Source organism: Euprymna scolopes, chromosome 35, assembly GCF_053919585.1.
Source record: "Euprymna scolopes isolate OS-2025 chromosome 35, ASM5391958v1, whole genome shotgun sequence".
In the NCBI taxonomy this organism is placed as follows: Eukaryota; Metazoa; Mollusca; class Cephalopoda; order Sepiida; family Sepiolidae; genus Euprymna; species Euprymna scolopes.
The window spans coordinates 33,453,856-33,478,469 of NC_136516.1; the positions used below are offsets into that span (position 1 = coordinate 33,453,856).

At 34.8% G+C, this 24,614-nt stretch overlaps 2 protein-coding genes across 5 annotated transcripts in view; both read left to right on the plus strand.

The window, feature by feature from the left end:
• The window catches only part of LOC145259799 (pregnancy zone protein-like), a 313,594-nt gene that overhangs the window by 163,638 nt on the left and 125,342 nt on the right, over positions 1–24,614 (plus strand). For all 4 annotated transcript variants that reach the window (XM_080117581.1, XM_080117583.1, XM_080117582.1 and 1 more), the window contains exons 16-18: positions 1,999–2,148; positions 5,796–5,892; positions 8,513–8,793. In XM_080117581.1, the coding sequence (XP_079973707.1) occupies positions 1,999–2,148; positions 5,796–5,892; positions 8,513–8,793 (528 nt within the window). The remainder of the gene's footprint in view (positions 1–1,998; positions 2,149–5,795; positions 5,893–8,512; positions 8,794–24,614) is intronic.
• LOC145259992 (uncharacterized) lies at positions 14,694–18,687 on the plus strand. Its single transcript, XM_080117996.1, has 2 exons — positions 14,694–14,697; positions 16,477–18,687. The coding sequence occupies exons 1-2, from the start codon at positions 14,694–14,696 to the stop codon at positions 17,292–17,294; spliced, it is 822 nt and encodes a 273-aa protein (XP_079974122.1). The 3' UTR covers positions 17,295–18,687.

The following is a 24,614-nucleotide window of genomic DNA, read 5'->3' on the forward strand; positions in this document are numbered from 1 at the left end:
GTGTTACGACTGTTGACAAACGAAGAGTCTATTATGCATGTGTACGCAGTGTGATGAGGTATAGAAGTGAAATTTGGCCGGTAAGAGTTGAGGATATGTGTTGCATGGAGAGAAATGATATCAGAAGTTTTGTTACCTTGGATTACATTGGATCACAAGGTGGAGCAGGTGCTAGTGTGATAGCAAGAATTAGTTAGAAATGGATGGTGTAAGTCCATGGAAATTCTGTCATTACTAACAAGCAGAGCATTACCACTGTCAACCAAGTGTCTATCAGGTGTGTGTATGCAGTGTGATGATGTATGGAAGTGAAATCTAGCTAGTGAGGACATGTGCTGCATGGAGAGAAAGGATATGAGAATGATACGATGGATGTGTAATGTGAGTCTTAAAGACAGGCTTACTTCTGATCTGAGAAGAACATTAAATCTGGACAATATAGGAAGGCATGTGCTGAAGAGTAGACTTCGATGGTATGGTCACATTGAAAAAATGGATGTTATTGGGTTAGTAGATGTAGAATAATTGAAGTAATAGCCTCAGAACTGCCCACTTGTAGAACACTGTTCTACTGGCTTACTTCCCGGTTGAATACAACATGGTAGCTTTCAAATCCAATGTAAACAAGTTCTTGTTGAGCCATCCCCAGAAATAATCAAATTCTATTGAATTTACTCCATTAACGATTGCTACACCACCACCTTACAGTCATTAATCCTTATTCTCGAGTGGCCTTCAAGCCTTGATAAGCAGTGACTCTCAAGTGAAAAAAAAGGTCCAGTTCACAGAGGAAGGACAAAAAACAAACAAAAAAACATGAGAAAATTATAAAAATGGACCAGGGGATTAATAAAGACTTAACCAGAGATAGGTTAGTTTGGAAGCCAATTTCTGGAAGCCGTCCAACACATGCTAATCATGTAAAATAGACGTTAAACCAATGATGATGTTACTAGTAAGTTGTAACAAAAGCGATGTGTGTATTTCAATTCCTGCTGTAGCTAAAAATTTGAACCTGAAACCATAAAAATTAGTCAACCATCTTTATAAGATGTATAGCAATAATATACTGAATTTTCTCCAGTATTAAATGTCTGTACAAAAAATTCTGGAAACTTATTGGAGGCACCTCGTACAACGAGTTATACAGAAATAAGAAAAAAAAAAGATGTATGTAAATCTCTTGTAACTGTAATTATGTTACAATGATGGTCCAATCTGTGACTTCGTAACCTAGTGGGGGGATGCCTTTCCTCTTCCCTGCGAGCCTGTCTCTGTTATATCGTTATTTTCATGGCAAGTGCTCGTCTGAGCTCCAATCTATGCACCTCCCCCCTTGCCAAACATTCACGAAAAACACTTGTTTTGCTGATCAATAATTTCGTCCACTCTTTATCTATGCCTAAACCTAAACGTAGATTCCATGAACAAAGCTTCTTTCTTAGAACTGCACACCTGTGGAACACTCTTCCGTTTCCCTGCTTTGCAGTTGACTACAATATGGCCGTCTTCCAGTCCAATGTAAACAAGTTTGTGATGAGCCGTTCCCCTTAAGTCATCCAATTTATCAAATTTACAATTCTAACAATTACTATGGTATTGTCTTTTTAACTAATGTACACTCTTTAAACTTTATCTTTGAGTGGCCTCTGGGCCTTGATAAGTGGTGATTCCCTTGTAAAAACAAAAAAGAAAAAGAAGGCACTCTTGTTCAAATAACGCCATAAAAAACACTGACATAATTTCTACCAACAACGTTTTATCTCCACTGTCATAAAATTTGACTTTTTGCCTACTTTTAATCCTTATTCAATTCAGTAGGGTAGATTTTTCTCATTCCATCAGCCATGACTGTGTAAAAGTGTTAATTATCATGTCATTCTTAGTTATTATTGTCTGTAGCAAGGATATAACCTTCAACCACTTGGAAATAATCAACCAGCACCTTTAACCGTTGCATTAATATTTTTTTTTTTTTTTTTTTTTTTTTTTTTTAAGGTAAACATGACATTTAACAAAGACAAGGTGAGACCTGGTGCAAACACCAAGATGACCATTGAAGCCACCCCTTTTTCTTTGTGTGCCATTGGAATGGTAGATGAAAGCGTCCATCTCCTCGGCGGAAACAACCAAATTACACCAGATAAGGTAAATTCATATGAAAACAAATCAACATCTTTAACAGCAAAGTATATTCGCAGAATCATCAAAGTATTTGGGTAGCATCGACTCTCTCTTCATATCGTCCCATTAAGTTCCATCAAGTTTGGCAGACAGTGTCTCGTGTCTGTAAAGAGATCATCATGTAACGTAGTGCATTTGAGTGTGTGGGAAATTAGCAGCAGCAGCGAAGGATAGCTGGCTGTGAAGAGATTAGCAGCAGCAGTCGAAAAAAGTGCATATGCAAATCAGGAAGTGTGCGTAAGAAGAAAAATGGAAAAAGAGAAAAAGGACAGCATGTGCGCAGGGCAGAAGCAAAGTGCAATGTCGAAGAAAATAGATGTGCAAACACGAAGGTGAGAAATGGCTGGCTATGGTCGACGTGAGGTCAGAGAAGAAAAGTGTACACCAGGCGAGATGGACGATGGCGCAAGACTTTTAAGTGGTGTTGAAACAATTATAACGTTATAACAAAAAAATTTGTTGAGAAAGAAAAAATGTCGACCCAGATTTTTCTTTCTTTCTTTCCTCTTGTTTGTATATAACGGCAACATCACAATCATCACCATCATCAGCAGCAACAGTAGCATCAGCATCATCATCATCATCAGCAGTAGCATCATTATCATTATCATCATCAGCATCATCATTTCGTACAAATCAGATGATTCTATTGTTGGTATTCGTTTCTCTGATATCTTTCTAGTTAGAATTCTTTCTTTAGAAAGTGTGATTAAATGTTTGATCGCTGTTTGTAAGCAAATAATAATTATTAAAAATTGGTACAAGCCTCTCGAGTTGATGCAACATGTAGGATCCGGTCACGTCACAGACAAAAACAGAATTTTGGAGAAGAAAAAAAACGGCTGCTGCATCTAATTATATGCAAGTAGATCTTGTGAAATGAGATTTCTCGTTATCTCGTATGCAAATGAGATGATGCCAATTTGATTAAAAAACCTGTTTTTCAGAAACCAAAGCAAATTTGGAGTCATGAGCTTTCAAAGCAGTGTGACGAATTTAACCAAAAAAAATTGTCAAGTGAAAATACAGAATAGTTAAGAATCTATTTCTGAAAGTAGAGAATTTATTATTTAACCACGGGTACTTACGGGCGGGACCACATGAAGGTTGCTAACATCCAAAGTGAAGGTGGTTTGTGGAACGAACTGGATTCAAACTTAGCACCTACAGGTTGTCTGCCTGTGCATTAACCACAGAGCCTTCACCAGCTTTCAAAGAGTCGATGAATAATAGCTTTTACTGGTAGGACAACACTTACATGTTCATGTGTCAGAGCGGAGCTGGTTTGAAGGTGTCGTGACTGTTACAGTTTAACTGTGTTGTTACATTTCAGACCTCTCAGACCCACACTTTGTCTGGTACTGTCGCAAAAGAACAAACAAATAAAAAAGGAAATAAATAAAAATCAGACATGACATTTTTTTTTTTTTTAGGTGCAAATGAAATGCATTTATTTGTGGTTCTTTCAAAATAATGCATTTCATTATATTTCAAAAGTCCTTTCATACACACGTGTTTTATAACGCAGTGCTATATAACATGTGCTTTTTAAAAGTCTCTATCCCTTACACCTGACATCGGTCTTAGCCATCACTTTCTTATCCTCCATTTCACATGTCTATCTTCCTCAGCGGGTAGTTTGCTTTTCTCGCTTGACCACATGCTGTATTTTTTCCTTTTTTTTTTCTCTCTTTCTTTCTTCTTTCCGCAACGTCAGAGTGTTCACTTGCCAATTTGCATATGTGCTTTAACGACTCCTGCTGCTAATATTTTTGCTAGCCATCTATCCTACGGCTGCTGCTGATTTTCTCACACGTGCACCATACACACACTATGATACAAAGGCAGTTTGATCAAATTGGTCCCCACACATGCAGAACCCTTTTTTATTATAGTAGGTACAAAATTCTACCGAAATTGCGAAATGAAGAATAAGATATTCAAATATAAATACGTGTCATTGGTTTGTGCTGAAAAGAATTAAACAGCTACACAGTCTTTATAGAGTGCAGCATGTGACTAACAGTTCTCATTGATCTTTACATTTTTCTGCTCTTTGATATTAACATTATTTTTATCATTATTATCATGATTATTATTAACATTATTTTTATCATTATTATCATGATTATTATTAACATTATTTTTATCATTATTATCATGATTATTATTAACATTATTTTTATCATTATTATCATGATTATTATTAACATTATTATTTTTATCATTATTATCATAAACATTATTATTTTTAACATTGTTATCATTATTTTTATTAACATTATTATTATTATTGACATTGTTATTAACATTATTATTATAAACATTATTTTTATCATGATCATTATTATTTACATTATTAATATTATCATCACTAATATTAACATTATTATCAATATTTTTATTATTACTATTTTTAAGGGGTCAAAATTGAAAAAAATCGTTATGCATTTTGTACATTCATCTTAGTTTATTTTTAATCAGTTCATATGCGTGTCACGTTAGTACAGTGGTAACATCACCAGCTTTGAATGCTACAGTTTTGCTTTCGGTTGCGATTCTAGCTGTTGGCACTCAAATCCTTTTTTTTTTACTGTTGAAATAACGACTCTATAATAATATATACAAAATCTGGAAAAATTAAAATATCATATTTAAGCATATTTTACAATCGGGTGCCCCTCCCCCATAGTATATATATATAAAGTTGAATTTTTTTCTCATCCTGATATTGAGATTAAAATCCTACTTTTTCTATTTACAAATTATTAAACTAAATTCCTGATATGCGAGCGATTTCATGAAGGTTAACTTTTGCATATTTCTTGGAAAATTATGGTTTCTTATTAAGTGATTGGTTTCATTTTATTATTACGCTTAATTTTTTTATGCATAGTTTCTACATTCTTCATAATTATGTAGAATTTAGGATGAAAACGTTCTAGCACATGAGCATGTTTTATTTATATATATATATATATATATATATATATATATATATATATATATTAGTGACCTTGTCTGCATGTGTGCGAAATGTCTCTAGCAAACTCCTCTCTAAATATTTTGTCTCAAGACTTGAATCTTGATATATAGGGTATTTGGACCCCGGGAACACTTTCAATTTCGTTTTTAGTCTATAAAAATATCCGCTAAGGAGTCAAAATTGAAAAAAAAAAGATAATTGACCTTGGTAGGAGTAAATCAACTAACTGCTGAGCATGTGTACACATACATTTTTAGCTTGAAGTCGCTTAATTTTTAGCCTTTTTTATCCATCTGGTGATAGCTTAGACGATAATGACTATAGCTGAAGCGCTAAATAACAACTATGGTTGGAGCAGTGAATGTTTTGGTTTAAATTCCAGGTGAGGGCACCAAAGTTTTTTTGTTTTTTTTAACTTTTTAAATCATTACTATATATTGGGTACAAGATAATAATCAATAGAGAATTGGTTCTATAATAATAAGTATGAAATCTGTATAAATCAAAATATCACATTTAAGCATATTTTACGACTGGGTGATCTGCTAGTGTGTGTGTGTGTGTGTGTGTGTGTGTGTGTGTGTGTGTGAATACAGTTTTCTTACAAAATTATTTTATTATTCAGATCTTTAAAAGTTTGAAACAATACAATCTTCAACCTGCAAGCCATATCTTCTCAGACCTACAACATTGTCGCAAATATGATCCATACTTGCCCCCAGGTAAGTCAATTTTTTTTTTTTTTTTTCACAAAGTCAACTCATTCTTTTATTGATTCCTCTTTTTATATTCCTCTTCTTTTTCTTCTTGTCGTCGTTGGATAAATGTCCGGAATAAAGACACAACTCCATATTTAGTGAAAACAAAATACATGTATATTGAAGAAAACAGTAAATACATCAAATAAAGTGTGGTTATACGTCAGTTTGGCTGCCAAGTTTGCATCACTTTTGCATAACTCCAAAATACATATTCTCCCGATCTTTATAGTAAATGCAAGAGTTTGTTATTATCCGTAAGATGGACACATCACAACACTTATTAAATTTTTTGGTGGATAGATTATGCCAGCATTCCCCCATGCATAGAGTATTGTTGCCACATTTGAGCTGGTGCATCTATCGCTAGTCTCTGCCTCTTGGACAGGGTCCCAAAAAGAGTATGCAATCTAATGTGCCACACTGTCAACTAAGCTACAACCCCTGTCTCATCGTCGCAGTGTTGCATCCCTGTTCCTGTTTTTTAGTTTGTTTTTTTTAATAAATTTTTTTTTTCTCACGTTCACTCCTAACAAGGCATATCGCCATTTGAAGGTGGCTGCTATTTGGGATCATGCATAGGAAAGATTAAATTTATAGGTTATAGTGTGGTTATACGTCAGTCCAACTGCCAAGCATGCATGACTTGTGTGCATAACACCAAGAGACATATTCTTCTGGTTTTTATAGTAAGTAGAAGAGTTCATTGTTATCTATAAGGTGGACACCACAACAATTGTTTTTCTGTTTCTTTTTTGTAATTTCTATCTCTACTATTATATAAAAGGAACTTTGTGTGTGTCCGTGTGTGTGAGTTCGTTCCCTATAGACTCGAAAACGACTGTTCTATACAATGCAATGTACACTAAAATGTGGAGTAAGTCACTGCAGAGAGACATGTGAAGCTTCCTTCCGGTGCACTGCAATAGGTCCCTAACTAAAGGAGGCAATCAATCGATTTGATTGAATAATGATCGATTTTCACCGATTTCGATTTAATAAAAATATGGGAGTGTGAAATATTCGTTGATCAGCAATCCCGGGTAACGTCGAGTCTCCCTGCTAGTAATAATTATTATTAAACATATTTAGACGTTTTCTGATATTTCACATGTTCACTCTCCAGTTATCCCAATTTAGCAAATCAACTGTCTTCAATTTCCACTCTGCCCTGTATTACCTAATCCAGGGTTTTGCCGAACCCTTAAAAGCTTGCCATGTGTTCCTTTAAGAGATAGTGATGAATTGGCCAAGACTATTATTCCTTGGCATATTGATGCAAATGCAGTTTTCAGTTTTTCTTTTTTTTCCGTCGAACTTAATTTTTTTACACATGCACGGAAATATTGTTGGAAATTTTGGGGATATTCTAACAATATTTTCAAACTGTGAAATCGTTTTAAAAAAGTAAAATAATCACAGAGAATAAATTTGCAGAAAATATTTGGTAAAGTTAAAAAGAATGGCTTAGTTAACATTGGACATAAAACTGAAACTTGAGCAATTCATGTAAAAACAGTTAACTTGCTCGAAGAATACAGACTGATTTTCAGCATGTCAGTCTCTCAAATCGGTTTATAAAAAGAAAAAACTATTGAATTATAAAGGAGAAATAAATCAATAAGATTATCATATATTTTTTCGCAAGGGTTCCTTAGGATATCACTATTATTGGAAGCTATATTGTGTAATCTATTTATATTTTTTATAGTAAAAGAGAAAGAGATTGGCTGCATTCCAATGACCAAAGGAAAAAAAAAACGTCAGTCCAAATCATTTTTTTTTTTTTTTGATGAATCCTTATATTCTTTCCCTCTTCTGAACGTTTTACAACCTGTCAACAAGAATATAGTCTTTAGTTCAAACGGATTGCTCATCAGAGACATTTATTAATAAAAGATGAATACACTGGTCCAGAGCAGAAAAGGAACATGAAAAATGGCAGTTTAAAAATCGGCACTCGTTGTGTATGATATATCAAGTGTGGTCTTTAATTATCTTTAATGTGTGTGATAAACGCCTTAAAAATTTGTACAAACTTGATTTTGTGTAGCCTGTAGTGTCCGGTGGGCGACAAACAGAATAAATAAAACAAAAGAAAATGACTACTGCTTCAATTTATATGTTGATGATCTCGTGAAATAACAATATTTCTCATAGCCTTCTATGCAAATGAGATTCTGCCGGTTTAAATAAAAAACCTGTTTTGTCAGCGACTGTGTTGATTTGGATTAGTAGCAAGCTTTGATAGGAGTATTTCGGATTTTGTAGTAGCGAATTTTGACAACAGTATGTCGAATTTAACTTTAGAAATTGTTAGTTGAAAGTGTAGAATAGTTAACACTTGATTATTTGTCCACAATGTGAGTGTTGCACGATTTCGCTTTGCTGTGTTTCTTAACATTCCTTTTTCATCTTTTTTCCTTTCCGCTATAGACCAATGTGTTTGTCTTTTATTATGAAATACATGCCTCTGATGAGCAGCCGATGAAACTAAAAACTATATTATTGTTTACAGGTTAGAGTTAATCGAAGTATTACCATATTGTTTGAAAACTTGTTTTTTTTACAAAATATTTTGCAGGTTTGCCACCAGCTATACCATCAAGGTTTCAAGTCGATAGTCCGGGACTACCACCTGCAATTCCTGACGTCATCGATAGCACCGAATCAAAAGAAGATGATGAGGAAATTGGTGTGAAGAAAACTGAGGAAAAGAAAAGCGCGAAAAAGAAAATCAACAAAAGGAAAAAGAAAATCAACAAAAAGAAAACTGACAAATCTGACGATGCTGCTTCGCGCCGAAAACGGTCTTATTACTTTGGCTCTTATTCACCGTACGTTGATACATCAGAAGCTTTTAAGGTAAGAAATACATACATATGTAATGATTGAATAAATTACATATTTTATCATCATTATGATCGGTAGTTTCGCACTTGAAGCGGCGATCATAAAACGACAAAACACGTCCCTGTAAATGCTTTAGTCACTTTCGGTTCCAAATACACTGCAAAAATTTACTACAGTGTTTGTGTATTGCATGTGTGTCGCATGTATATATTCAATATATGATGTATATGTGTTTATATATATATAATGTATGCATGTGTTGTATGTACGTATATATATGATATATAGTCTCCCTGAAGGATTAAAAACAAGACCTTCCAAAGGGCGAATGAGCCCTTTTTTGGGGTCAATGGCCAACTAGCACCGTGTGTGTTTGTGTGTATGTATATGTGTGTTGGGGTAGAGGGGGCTCCCGTAAGCCATGGTGAAGGCAACCTTTCTAGGAGAAGCAAATCTCTGATTTAAAAAACCATAAAGCGGGAGACCAGTACCTGCATTAAGCTGGTCTGCAGTTTAATTTGTTGCTGGCTATCTTGCTCTTGCTTGTTGCTGGATCTCAACATTTTGAACTGAGAGAGAGACTTAGTTGTCATACAAAGCTAAGACTCTTTAACATCATCTGTGTATAGATACTCTCTCAGACTATTAAAATGGACCTGTGGCGATGAAAGTCATTTTTGGGCTCATGGACTTTTAAGTGTCTGAGGGAGTGGTATTCGTCTGACAAGACGTTGCAATCATCATCATCATATGATATACAGGCTGGAACGATAAAAGTGTCGCCCTAAAGAAAACACCACTACAGCTTTGTTTTAAAACTTTTATTGAAATAAAATCAATTCCGGTAACTTAATTATGTAGTAGAAATAACATCTATTCAATGTAGCCACCTTCAGCCTCAATCATCACCTTGATATGGGTCGGGGCTTTGGTGTTATGCAAGGTCATGTTGGTGATGTTCTCGACTTATGAATAAACGAAGTGGTTCTGCAGGTTCAGGTCAGGGAAGAACGGCGGCCAGTGAGAGAAGGGTGCAAAGTTATAGCACTCCTTTTGAAGTCAAGCCTGGGTCTCTTTGGACTTGTGGGACAGTGCCGAATCTTGCTACCTGATTTTACCAGGGGATCAACACACTCTTCAGCATATCCAGGTACACTTTAGTGCTGACTTTCAAGCAGACTTCGAAGATGTGAGGTGGCACATGTCTATTCTAGGGCGACAATTTTATTGTTCCACCGTATATTTGAATCTATGGTAAAGAGAGAAGTGGTCAACCACCTCTGCAGAAATAACTCAGTGACATGCAATATGGATTTAGTTCTGCTAGATTTACAGATTTATGTTATTTATCATGATCATTTTTGGTTTAATGGCAGTTTTACATGCTAGCATGTGTTGGAATTGGTTTCCGAACCAACAGCTTATCTCTGAGCAGGTCTTCATTTAAACTACATAACCTGAAATGCAGCCGATTTTCTTTCAAAGTTATTTCCTTGGTTGAGGTTAGGTACCCTTTCTGACGCCAACACAGTGGGATGATGGGGACCAGTGCTTTTATCGAGACACTTGGTGACGCCCCACCAAGACTAAAGAGTGCTTCACCTGCCATTATTAATTTTGTAATTTATGCACACACACAAACACACACACACATGCGCGTGTGTATAAACTTGTGTTCTAATTAAATGCAATAACCTAAATGTCAGAATATTTTACTAAATAAAATATTATATGAACTACTATTCTATTCTTGGTTGTTACTTTCACGTTTCGACCGATGTAACCTCCGATCATCTTCAGGTGCATATTTTTTTAACTCTGGGATATTTATAAAATTTTTAATTTTTTTTCTTTTTGTTTGTTTACTTGTGAGCCTCCACTTATGAAGGATAGTAATGTCTATAGAAATTCCGCCTGACACTATGCACGTAACAAATCTATTCCTTCATCTATACATATAAAAGGCAAAATGGCCGCGCACGTTTTTGTATGTCCAGCAAAGGCTTTTTTCGTTGAGGTTCTCGGGGGAGGGGGGTACTATGTTTTAGAACTTTTTATATACTCCCTAGATCATAATATCTACGATTTGCAAAGGGACGTCGTCTCTAGATTTATTTTGATCGACTTTTATAAAATTCATGCTATTTCATCCTCTCGCGTGTTTGCTTGTGTTTTTCGTATAAAAACAAAACTGAATCGAAAGCGAAGGCAGCTTCCCGACCTTTCGTGCCGGGACGTCCAGAAAGCAATTAGCTTTGATCAATGTTGGGGAAACCCTTCATATCAGATAACTGCTATTCATTTGGACACTCCCTTTTTGTGGGGAGCTGGTTTTCTCCAACATCGTGGGGAAACAAATAAATGAAACGGTGGAAAACTGAACTGCCTCCAGCCAACGTTCGTTTCTGCAAGTCAACTCTTTGATTGACATCGCTAAATTTGAACACTTCTCACTTTCTATGGCTTCGTAACGGTAAACGTTCACATTTTCTTTCACTTTCTTTTCCGCCTTTGGGTTCGTCACAGGTTCGAGCCTCCCTCCCTACTAACACTTTTTTTTTTTTTTACCCCTGCTAGTCTGTAATAAGACAAACAGGGAAACACTATAATCCGTTCTTATTTTGTTTTATATTTTTACAGTTCTTCCCAATGATCAAACCTCCATCCTATATAGGTAGGAGGAGACAGTTTTTAGGTCGGAGGTAACATCGACTGAAACGTTGTGAAAATAACAACCAAGATGAGAATAATAATCCAAATAATGCAAATTATTAATCCTCATCTCAAAAACTTTGGAACAAATAAAATAAATCCAGGAAGCTTGACAATTATTTACAAGAAAATGAGCAAATGCAGATTCAGGACTATAAACGATCGCGAAATCGTGATTACATTTAAAAAGTGCAAGTGTAAAATTTATGATGCTCTGTGATCATTGAGTCTTTCCATGTTGCGTTCAATAATATAGCTATATACAAATAGTTGTGTCTTTGTGTTAACGTCAAGGGAGATAATTCGGTATCTATTCAAGCAAATGCAAGCAACAGCTGACTTGAAGTATTATTTATAATGCAAATATTTTTCTAAGTTTTTCTTCTTTTTAGTTACTTTACTGGATGACCAAGCTTGACTCTATGATTTATTAATAGTGATGTTTAATTTTACCAATGCAAAAAAAATATATCAATTAGTTTCAAAGATTTGCTGTTGCTTTGCACGCCTTTTGGTGTTTGCCGTTGGTGAAGAAAGCAGAAACTTTTAATATGTATGAATTATTTTTGTAAAATGTCTATTTACTTATTTAGTGCCATATATATATATATTATTTATATATATATATATATATATATATATATATATATATATATATATATATATAGTGCAAAACTTTGTTGAAATTCAAGGACTTACATTTTTTTCTTTTCTGTAACTTTTGTTTATTTCATCCTGGATTTCTTCATTACAGCTGTTTCGTTAATGGGATGGCACTTTTATGATTTTATGTGTCCATAAAAATTTCGTGTCATCACCAACTCGTCAGATGTTGTTTCCATTTGATGTTACCAACAAAAGGTTGATTTTGTACATGATAAACCTGGTGTTTGTTGGTAACATCAAATAGAAACATCTGACGAGTTGATGATGACAGGAAATTTTTATGGACACATTAAAACATAAAATTGCCATCCCATTAACGAAACAGCTGTAATGAAAAAATCCAGGATGAAATAAACAAAAATTACAAAAAAGAAAAACTGTAAGTCTTTGAATTTCAACAAAGTTTTGCACTATATATGCTCTGCACCTATTTAATGGATACATTGAGCTTAACTCGAAATTAACGGTGATTGGGTTTTTATCATAACAATCTGAACCCGTTAAACGAAAACGGTATACATTAAAATTAACAATATTTCAAAAATAAACATTTATAAAAAATTTATATATATATATATATATATATATATATATATATATATAATTAGGTCGGTGCAAAAGTTTTTGCTGAGTTAAAATTTTATCTTGAAAATGATTTTGAAAATCTTTATTCATAACAATAACGATCTTTGCACTTGATAACTTAATTTGATTTGTCAACGAGCTTATAAAAGTTTCGCTTGTAAAATTCTTTAGGTTTAGATATGAAATATGAATCTTAACTCATGTTCAATCTCCTCTGAATGATGTTAACGTAAGGCCATCTAAATGGTTTTGTAATTCCTGAAATAAGTGATAATCTGAGGGAGCTAGGTCAGGAGAATATGTAGGATGGGAGCAAGATTTCCCAACCAATTTCTCCTCCTCTGGTCAATGATATTGTGTGAGGACGGGCATTATCATAATGAAAGATAATTCCTTTCTGCTGACGAAAGAGAATATTGCAGAAAAATATGAATGATGCTTTAATAATCTGAAAGAAAAATGTTATAAATTAATCATGGTGATATGTTTAAGTAATAACAATATACATAAAGTAAATTACAATCGTTTTAAGAATGCCTCTTCTATAAACCGGACAAATCTTTGCACTGACCTGATATTCTGTGCAAAGAGAGGTAAGTAGATATACGAAATGAATTTTTGTTTTTGATTATTTCATTTATAAATGATCTTTTATCTTTTTTATTTATCTCATTCCTATTTTATGTTTTTCTTTTTTGTTTTATTGTTATTATAATACATATGTATTTGTCGGTTTGGTGTTGTTAATACCAGTTTATTGTCAGGGTGTTATTATATAAACGTGACTCATTTGGGAGTTAATACTTCTACAAACATGATTGGAACAAATACATCTATGGCAACTGCAACAAGACCTGTCGATCCAGGATAGGCTTTCACAGTCATGGCAGATACTGCATTTTAGCGACAGACAAATCTGAAGTGCAAAACTCCATTATCTCCTGAGACAAATGGATGCCAACAATACCGATTGATGTAGAAACCACCATCGGATTTCTATTTTATTTCGCTAGTAATGTAATAATTTATTAAACTTCTATCCAGCTACTTTGACTTAACATTCACATCCAATGTGAATTGGAACAAATACATTGAGGACGTTGCCAAGACTGCTGTAAAGAAGGTAGGCTCCCTCTACCATGTTAGAAAGCTACTCTCACTCATCAGTCTCCTATATTCTACAAAGCCACCATTTGCCTATACATGGAGTTTTGTTGCCACATCTGGATTGATGCATCTACCACTAGTCTCTCACTCTTAGACAGAGTCCAAAAAAAAGTCTCAAATCTAATAGGTTCCACACTATCAGCCAAACTCTAACCTCTGTCCTATCTTTGCCGTATTGCATCCTTGTGCCTATTTTACATGTACTTTAATGGAATGTGCTCTAATGAACTCGTAGTACTTGTGCCCCCTTGGCATGCATACTCCTGACTAACCCAACAAGCAGCAAAACCCCACCCCTTCACTATTGGGGTTCCTAGATACTGGAAAACCTTCTACTCTAATAATTTCTTACTTTGGACTGCTAGTGTTTCATGATAACTTTGCTTGATGGATCCAAGTATACTTCGGATGCTACCAGATCAAGCTGTCTGAAGATGTCGGTTTCCGAACTTAAATGCACCAAACATTGTTTTTTTTTTTCTTTCTTCTTTTTCCCTTTGTAAAACTCAATTTCTTTCCTTTTTCTTGCTTCCCTACACTAACCTATAGAAATTTAAATATAATGTGGATAAATATCTCGTTGCTTAACTTCCCACAGTCCTCTGTTAGACACTATCTTAAATAGCAGCCCCTTATGTTCCAAGTTGCAATATGCTTTGTTTCTGGTTGAAAAAGAGTAAAAAAAAAAAATTTTTTTATATTAATGATATTATGACACTGATGTGTGACCGACCTATGTGTTACACTAAATGTCTTAGAAACGGTCCCATGATGATGTGACAATGGGTCAGTCAATAGGGTCTGAGTATCAAGATGAGATGTTGGGTGTGGCTGTGTGGCTCGTTCATGCTCTCAAGATGTCTTCACTCTGGTTGGAATCTTCCTTGTCCTCAAGGCCGCTTCATTCTTTAATGCAGACATTTATGGCAGACACAAAAAACACATAACACAACACAACACAATCGTAATATATATGAAATATAATTAACTATTTATTTTATAAAATGTATACAATATATACATTACAATATTAACATACAATTTACATATCTTACAATTGATTTTCACCATTACTTCATTCAAACTAACTAACCTACCTTAACTAGTGTTGAGGGAGAGGAGATTCCCCCTCCCCCTCATTTACGGAGAAACAGAAATATATATGCTCACCTCATAGCGGTCCGGACAGAAAGAGGTTGAGAAAAGAAAGGGAATGATGGGATTGCAGTTTTCTGTGTATTCCTCCGCCTATGGCCAAATCACCACCTGGCCATGCAGGGGGAGGGTGTGTTAATAACTACCGCAACTGGGGCACTAGGATATAGTGCCACAATATTATTCTGTACTCTTTTTGAGTTGATAGAAAATAATAAAGAATAACGTTTCAAAATCAGCCAGGGAGATGGCATCGTTAGTGCTAGATGTTTTGTAGAATGTGCGGTTCAATGATGAGACCAATTTCTTTTTATCAAGTTACATTAACAATAGGAACTCTGTATTCTGGGGATTTCAAGCGCCAAATGAAGTCAGTCAGATGTTACTGCAATCTGTGCGTTATGTGGAATGTGGAATGCAATCTTGGAACACAGCATAATCAGACTCCATTTTGATTTAAGAATGATATGTGGAAGACGGTGACGGTCAATGAAGAGCATTAAGTTAAGAACATCACTTGGTGTTCATCGTGGCCTACACTGAGCTGAGTACGGGTTTCAATAAGATGGACCAACTCTCTGCAGAAGACTCTATAGTTGCTGAATCATCGCTTAGCAGGCCAATGAATCGGTAGATGCAGACATTATCACCATATTTTAAACAATAAGGTGTATCGAAATAACCCACAAACAAGTGCACATATCAAAGTAGCCATTGCACAGCAGGTGTGTGAAGTAGTAAAATACAAGTATTTCATGGATCCAAGTATACTTCTGGTGCTACCAGATCAAGCTGTCTGAAGATGTCGGTTTTCTGACTTAATTTCACCAAACATTGTGTTTTTTTTCTTTCTACCTTTCCCTTTGCAAAACTCAATTATGTTCTGCAAATCCACAAATAAAAACAAAGAATTCCTTTACAAAACAACCAAACCAAACACGATATAAAGAATTGAAGCATAAAATCTGTTTTTTCTTTCTTTTTTTCCCCAAATTACCGGATTTTGCATTAAATAACCTGAAAGGGGTTGATATGCCATAAAACAAAATATGATATGCCATAAAACAAAATACCAAACCAAAGACCATGAATAAATACAAACAACTCAAAACATAACTTTTCCCCCCAAAATTACCATATTTGGTATTAAATAACCTGAAAAGAGTTGATATACTGTAAAACAAAACAACCATAACCAAATCCAAGAATACCATCAGCTTGAGTGTATTCTTTTAATACTAGTTAATGGATATGTCCTCGACAATTAGCCCAACAGTGATTTTCTTTTTTTTGCTGTTGCCAAAAAGAAATATAGTTCTGCCCAGTCGCATGAGGTCAACCCTCCCAGGCTTTACCTTCTCTTTGAAAAGAGGTTAGTTTATTGCTGATCGCGTAAAGCGTCATTACCAGGAAATGCCAACAGGGCTGCTCAGGCGTTTGCTATAGGCCAGAGTGTGTTAACCTTAGCGTGTTTGGTTATTCAGAACCACACCTTACTGTGTTTATCTGCTTTGGGAGGAAGTAAATTAAAATACCATCAGTACCAAGGCATATATTTAGAGCACGTCTTGGAGAATTTAGAGAATGCCTTGGAGAATTTAGAGAATGCCTTGGAGAATTTAGAGAATGCTTTGGAGAATTTAGAGAAAGTCTTGGAGAATTTAGAGAATGCCTTGGAGAATTTAGAGAAAACCTTGGAGAATTTAGAGAAAGCCTTGGAGAATTTAGAGAAAGCCTTGGAGAATTTAGAGAAAGCCTTGGAGAATTTAGAGAAAGCCTTGGAGAATTTAGAGAAAGCCTTGGAGAATTTAGAGAAAGCCTTGGAGAATTTAGAGAATGCCTTGGAGAATTTAGAGAAAGCCTTGGAGAATTTAGAGAAAGCCTTGGAGAATTTAGAGAAAGCCTTGGAGAATTTAGAGAATGCCTTGGAGAATTTAGAGAAAGCCTTGGAGAATTTAGAGAATGCCTTGGAGAATTTAGAGAAAGCCTTGGAGAATTTAGAGAAAGCCTTGGAGAATTTAGAGAAAGCCTTGGAGAATTTAGAGAAAGCCTTGGAGAATTTAGAGAAAGCCTTGGAGAATTTAGAGAATGCCTTGGAGAATTTAGAGAAAGCCTTGGAGAATTTAGAGAACGCCTTGGAGAATTTAGAGAACGCCTCGAAGAATTTAAAGAACGTCTTGGAGAATTTAAAGCACGTCTTGGAGAATTTTTTTAACAAGAGAAAGTGAATGAGCACTCCTTTTAATTATCATTTCAGGTTTTAGGAAATCTAAGGATGTCTTGCCTTTCTTGTCGACTTCATAAGTTATGAGCATGTTGATAAGTCACGTTCATATAGCAACACCCTGTTGTACATGTATGTCAGTTTGATGTTATTGTATTGTTGTTTTAGTAGGTATATGTCCGATGTATGTAAATGGAATTTATGTTATTACATGCATAAGCATGCATACGATTAATAAGCTAATAACAAACTATGTAGAACGAAAAAGAATTAACGCAAAATTATGCTTACTCCATTTTGATATTTTGTTTCATTCAGGGCTTATCTTGATAAAGTTTTGTAAACGAAACGAAATATAGGAAATGAAATAAACATGACTCTGTATTAATGAGATTTATTTGTTTCCCCACGATAGCAAAATGTGACACAGGATCGATTTTAAGGTGGGTGGGGGTGGGGATAAACCAGCTCCCCAAAAAGGGGAACTCTGGAAGTAGGCAAAAATAAAAATTGCCTTAGTATAGAAGGATTTCCTTCTCCACTGACTAAATACAAACTAATTTAGGTGTAGCTTCAAAACAGATACTACACTGTGATCTTGTATGTTTAGTTAATTGCTTGTTGATTCATGATACAATTCAATAATGATCACATTAAAGAAACATGTTGAAAAGGAGACTTTGGTGGTTCAGTCACATGTTGCACTAGCCGGGGGATGAGTTTGTCCGTCAATTGGTGGCGCCCATTGCATCCACTGGTCGGAAGAAGCGCCAAGGTGGCCAACTTAAGACTTGGCTTGTGACAGTAAAAGCAGATATGGAGATATGTCCGGTTCTTGCGTTTTTGGTGTCTGTTGCTGGAACCATGGATGGCAGGATCATGTCATCGACTCTGCTGCCGACCAACATGGGTAGATGGCTTTGACAAGAGATGTGGTTAATACCATTGGGGGCAGCTCAACCCATCTCGGGTGACTGCCACTACAGGTACATTAAAGCAACAAAATTGATGTGTGATCTTAGCCCAATGATTCTGTGTTAATTGTTTTTGTCCTATATAGTTTGTTGTTTGCTTATTACTTTTACTTCTTTCAGATATTTATTCACATTTATTCATGGCAGCCATCTTTGTACAAAGGAGTTTTCTTTTGCTTTTCTTTTTTTTTTTTAGGACTTTCACATTGTCCTCATAAATGTCTGTTTATTGAATGCATTTTAAAATTTACTTCTGAGACATTTATTTTCAAAAAAGTAATTTGGTTTTATACTAAACATGTGTAAATTAGGGACAGTGGTGGGGCTGTGCATGTTGTACACTTCTTTCTTCCTTGCACTGTCGTGATTCGGGTTTGACGATGTTGCCCGGGATACTTTTCTCTACTCACACAAGTACCTGGAACTCACAAAGAAGCATATATATATATATATATATATATATATATATATATATATATATGATATATATAAATTAAATCATAAACAATATATTTTTATTTTACTTAACTGTGGATCCATTTTCTTATCTGTGAGTTGCTCCTGGATGGAACAGCCCTACCAAGGTATGGTCACTCCTATCTTGCATGACTGTGCATTAGTTGTATTTTGTGATAACTTTTTAAACTCCAACTCTTTTCACTTCAAATCCGTCTCTTTCACATGATTTTAATAAACCAATCAGCTATCATAAACCTAAAAATTAGTGATGGGACGATTCCAATATTTTTACTGATTCTGATACAATTCCCGATTCTGATTCTTTTTAAATTTCTAAATATAGAGTTGCTTTTTTGAGAGGTGGGGGTCAAATTACCATTTAAAAAAAAAAAAAAAAAAAAAGAATATAATATATATGCATATATTTTTGCAAACTTTTGAAGGCTGATCTATAGATTTTTTGTTTTTCTACTGGGATTTTGCAAGTTTGGTAGTTTTCAATCCATGAATAATTATCATTTCATTATTGGTATAAAAATTTAAATTTTAAACAAATAAAAACATTAAAAGCAATCGTTTTTGGCATTGGAAAGTGAGCACACATTTTTGTGGTACCGATTCCGATACCCCCAAAACTTCTGATTCCCAACACTAATAAAAATGTTCTGTTCGCAGATATGAATTTCCAAATAATTCATATAAGATTAATAAAATGATGTTCGAAAAAATTTGAATTTTATAAGTTATAAAAGAATTGGGGAGGGGGGGGAGTAATTTAAAAAGGAAGCAAATCAAGAAATTAATGAACTAAATAGAATTGAAGACAACCAAAGTGTGGAACCGGACGTTCTACCTTCTGACTCTTGACTTGTAGAATTCTAAAATATCCGATTCCAATTCCTTATTTTAAAGTCTTCCAATATTCAGACTGTCAGTTGGTTTAAACCTCTTACTTGACTTTTAGTATTCCTAGGATTCAACTTCTTCCAAAACGTTTGACTCCTGCCAATTTCTTATTCTAAAGTTTAATAATATTGACTGTTAGTTCTTCAGAGATGGAGTTATCCAACTCTGACTCTTAGCATTCTTAGGAGTATCACTCTGAATCCTTCCAAAACATCAGATTCCCTCCAACTCCTTATTTTGAATATTCAGTTGTCTGTTATTTCTTAGGGAATTAAAAACTCTACTTTACTAAAAATGTTGCCAGAAAAATTATAGGGAGTCAATTTTAGCAGTAAAAAATTTTTAAAACAAAAAACGGTGATTCTTATTGATTTAGTTCAAATTTAGATTCCATCAAACTTGCATTCATTTTTCAAAATTGTTATGATGTTAAATTGGGAAACTGTTGAATTATCAATGACTATCAGTCTGATTAGAGTTGTCTCCTTTGCACCATATTTTCTAAAAGATCAGATATCCCTTGGTCTATAAAATAACTAGTTAAAGAGTTATCTACTCTTGGTTCCTTTTGTTTGTTGTAAATTTTTTTTGTAGAGGGCTACCTTCTTGTGTTTCTGTTCCTGATGTAAATAAAGCGATCGCATCGTATATTAGAAAAAAAAAAAAACATGTCTATGTGATTTTATGGAATTTGTTTTCCAGTCTAGAGTATCAAATCTATTTAAAATATATTTTGATTTGATTGATTCTTGACTTCATAATTAATCATAAAAAACTTGTTCCTTATAAAATATACAATTTATTTATAACTACATATACACGGGATCTGGTGTTGTCTTGGAAAGTTCAGAAAGTCAAAAATCGCAACTCCCAAAAGTCATTTGACTGAAAAAGACCAGAAAGATTGTTTTACCTAAAATTCTAAGCAATTATCTAAGATATAAAAAACATTCGTAGATAGAACTGTTACATTCAGATGAGAACAGTCCTTGAACCAGAGAACAATAAAAACTAATAGTTAATTAATGAAATGTTCTTTTGCAAAATAATCTGAAAATTAATTAATATTACAACATACGCGTGATCAGTATATTATAAAGTTATTGTTTTTGTGATTGATGTGAATTTGGCGTTTCAGTCTCATTGTCAGCACCATAAATGAACAAACTTTATAAATATTTTAGGAGAATAGAACCTTTGGTTTACTTTCATATCCCTTGCTTCCCTAATTTTGTCCTTTAGTCTTCCCATTTCATGAGCGATGTTTCTAACAAAGGGGAAAAAATTGCTGTTTTCCAAATCAGAATTTATCCATCTAAAGCCTATTGCATAACCACGTTGACACCATCAGTTTCCGTTAGAAGTTAAGCAACGTTGACTCTGGTCAGTACTAAAATGGGTGACCATTTAGGACTTCCAGGTACTGTATGCGCTCTGTTTACCTCAGTATTGTTTCCAGTCGTCCTGGACTTCTCCTTGCCACTGGACTCAAGCAGTGCCGATTCAGGAGAGGTGTGGTTGGAGATTGCGCAACCCTTGCATCACAATTACATGCTCGGCTGCCCTTTACAATTATTATTTCTCCAACTTCGAAATTTAAAAGCTTTCAAATATTAACTATTTCTTTTCAACACAAATTTACAGATTTACATTGCTGTATGAATAATCCGGAATTTTTGTTAAAAGAACTGTGAATGAAAATCTTATATCTGCTGGAACTGTATATAAATTTATTTTATCATCCAAGTATTACCAGTCATCCAGGCTGAACTAAACGTTGAATAAATTGTAATGAAGTAGGTTATTACCAACAACAGGATACAACAATAACAAATGACAATTGGTTAGTCAGAATCAAAGTTTGATTTGTCAGCTTAAATGCTATTTAGGTCCAACCTCTAGAATTTGACAAGGTAACTTTATATGTTAGATTAGGCATGAGCCCCTAACAAAGTTGTTTGAGCATGTACTGTCTGTCTCTTTCCTTTAGCATCTTGTCCATTGGATTATTTTACACTGCTCTTCATGCAAGTTCTCTCATTTCTGGCGCTAATCTCATGGTCATTCAGTTCTTTTTTGATAGTCATCTCATCTCACCTTCGTCTGCAACTCTTGAAAAATTGATTGAATGAACAAACATAAAATCAAATTACAAAAAGAATCTTTACTTTTTTGCTTTTTAATATTTCCTTGGCATTTTGTCTCTGACTGTTCTCACTCTCGCTAGTTCAATATAGCGTGCCGGGGGTGGGGGGATGTAAGCAGCTAACATTCAAAGGCTGGAAGTCTTCAATCGGTGATGTTTTCAGCACATTCTCGGAATTCATATCTCCGAACATGTCCAAAACACCACAATCCACACACGATGTAAGCTTCCTAGTCTTAAGGAAGTTCTTCTTATCAGGCGCTTCTAATGGTATGGTCACACCCTTTGTAGTCCACTAATGACCTAATTCACAAGGCAATAAGCACCAACACCGCGATTAGAATGGCACAAAAAGAATGATGGTCAACTGAGGCCATGGCTCACAATGGTTAAAGCTGATTTGGAAACTATGACCAACCCTTGCGTCTTCGATGAGCAATGATGGAATCGCAAATGGCTGAAGAATGCTGAGGAGTCAGCAGCAGACAGACCTGGCTGAACTGCGTTGATTTGTGATGCAGCAAATTTACTTGGGACCAGCTCAATCCACCCAAGTGAATGACGTCGCAAATACGAGAAGGGAAGGTGACAGATTAGTGTTTCTGGGCATTCAAATAGGGGGAAGAGTATCCAATAATATTCAAACCACCCTTTCTTCCTTATAATATTTTTCAGTACTAGGACTTACACTTGAGTCTTTGGAACACGCAATCAAGGAGTTGACCCCAGACTTCACCAGGGCATCACCAGACCTCTGCATGTCATTGTGCTACTCCTTTCTCTCCACCCCCTCCCCAGTTCTCGGCATTCTCTATAACTTGGTCATGCAGTGTTTTTTTTTTTAATGGTCATCTGACTTTCGTTTGCAATTCGCAAAATAATCACATGGTCTAGTTGCGTTTGGTGTAAGGTTATCACCACACTCCCTTATGCATTATTTCACATTATAAATTTATCTCTTCGTGTTGTTTGAAATTTGAAAGGACAACTTGACATTTTTTTTACGTTTCTGGCCACGCCTAATTTCCTAGTCATTCAGTGCTTTTTTTAAAAAAAAAAATTTTTTAAATAATAAATAATAAATTGCCAACAAATAAAGCGAATGCTGTGACCGGAAATCTGTCCTATTTGGACTGTTTCTTTATAAATATAGCTTCAAATATTACTATAACAAAATAATTATAGCTTTGTTGTGATGTCATAAGTTTTTTGTTGTTTTTTTTACGTCTTATTTCAAAACACGAATTCTAACGTAAGCAATAAAAAAAAGATATATAAATGAACAGGTGAACATTATCAATAGCGTTGAAAATTATTTTAATAACCCTCAAAAGAATTTACTTTGCTTTAACTATATATGTGAATTCTTTCATCACCGGGTAGGTTGAGTTTGCCAGCCCTGAAAGGCAGTCTAACCTAAAGGAAACAATCTTGAAAGAAAATTCGGAGTGGAGCCCCATAGGCAGTTACTTTGACCAAACTCTGGCAAGTTTCTAGCAACTCCCGCACTTGTAACAATCTCTAGTTGTACTGACTATGTTTTGTCATTGAATCCAGATTGTTTTCCAAGCGAGAGAGTGTGGACAATGCTGCGCAAGTTCTCTTCACGTTAAACTAATAAACGCGCAAGTCGTGATATCATGATGCTTTTATCAGAGCTCGAATCGGTCTAACGTGCCATCTTCGAACCCACAGAACAATTTGCATGATCACGGTCATCTTCGCAAGCGATGGACGAACACCATCGGTGGAACCTTAGAATTCTTCACCATCTCAGTTACGCTGATCTGTGTGCTATCATGATATAATTGGCTGATCCCATTTTGTTATTTGGAATGCTATCTTAACGTTAATATAACCAAAGCCTGTCGTCTGACGATTCTCTTCTACTGTACTCAAAGACTTTTGGCATGTCTGTAAGTGTCGTGTATCCCTCCCTACTTCCTCTCTCTTAACACAAATCGGTCTTATTAAAAAAATTTTTTACTCATAGCTAACCTAACTTTAATTCTTTGATATGGCAGGGGGTTGGGTGCGCATACGAAAATACGTGCTTTACTTTTTAGTCCAGGAGCGCAGAAGAACAATAATACTTGGCTTTTGTCTTTAAACTTTAATTAAGCCAGAAATTATTTTCTAATCTGCGGTAATTTTTAAAATCATGTTCGATTCTCAGTGTCGTTATCGTAAGACTAAATCTTTGAAGCCATCTTGTAAAATCATGACTTCCTTCTTCGAAACATTTTGTAATCTATTTAATAAGATTAAAATGTCTTGTGTTAATTCTGATACTATTATTCTAATGTAATTTGTAAGGATTAAAACCGTCGATTAGAAAAGCATAATAGAATAATATACAATTGTCGGTCATTTTAATGCATTATTAATGACTAATAAAATAACTGATATTAAAGTTCTGGATCTTTTAGATGAGAGCTGATTGTTTATATTGCTTGCATTGACCGGACTATTGCTCTCATCGTGTTATTTGTGCAACGTTTTGGTCAGATTGGTCTTCAACTGTCCTCAGCCATGTTGGTTGTTCCTATTTACAATGCCTCCCCACGGGACAGAGTTAGACACCAGGGTCGTTTTTTTAATGTGGAGAAAAGGAACAAAAATAAAAATTGTCTCAGTCGTGCAGGATCTCTCCTCCACTGACAGAGAACAAGAAATTGAAGTGCAGCATCTGAAGAACAGATACCACACTCTGTTGTTACCAGAACAATAATCTGATCAATAAAAGTAATATAAAATGACTGTTGTTTTTGTGATCGTTTCAAAATTCGAAAACGATTTTGAGGCGTTCTGGAATCTAAGTGATTAACAATAGTCGAGG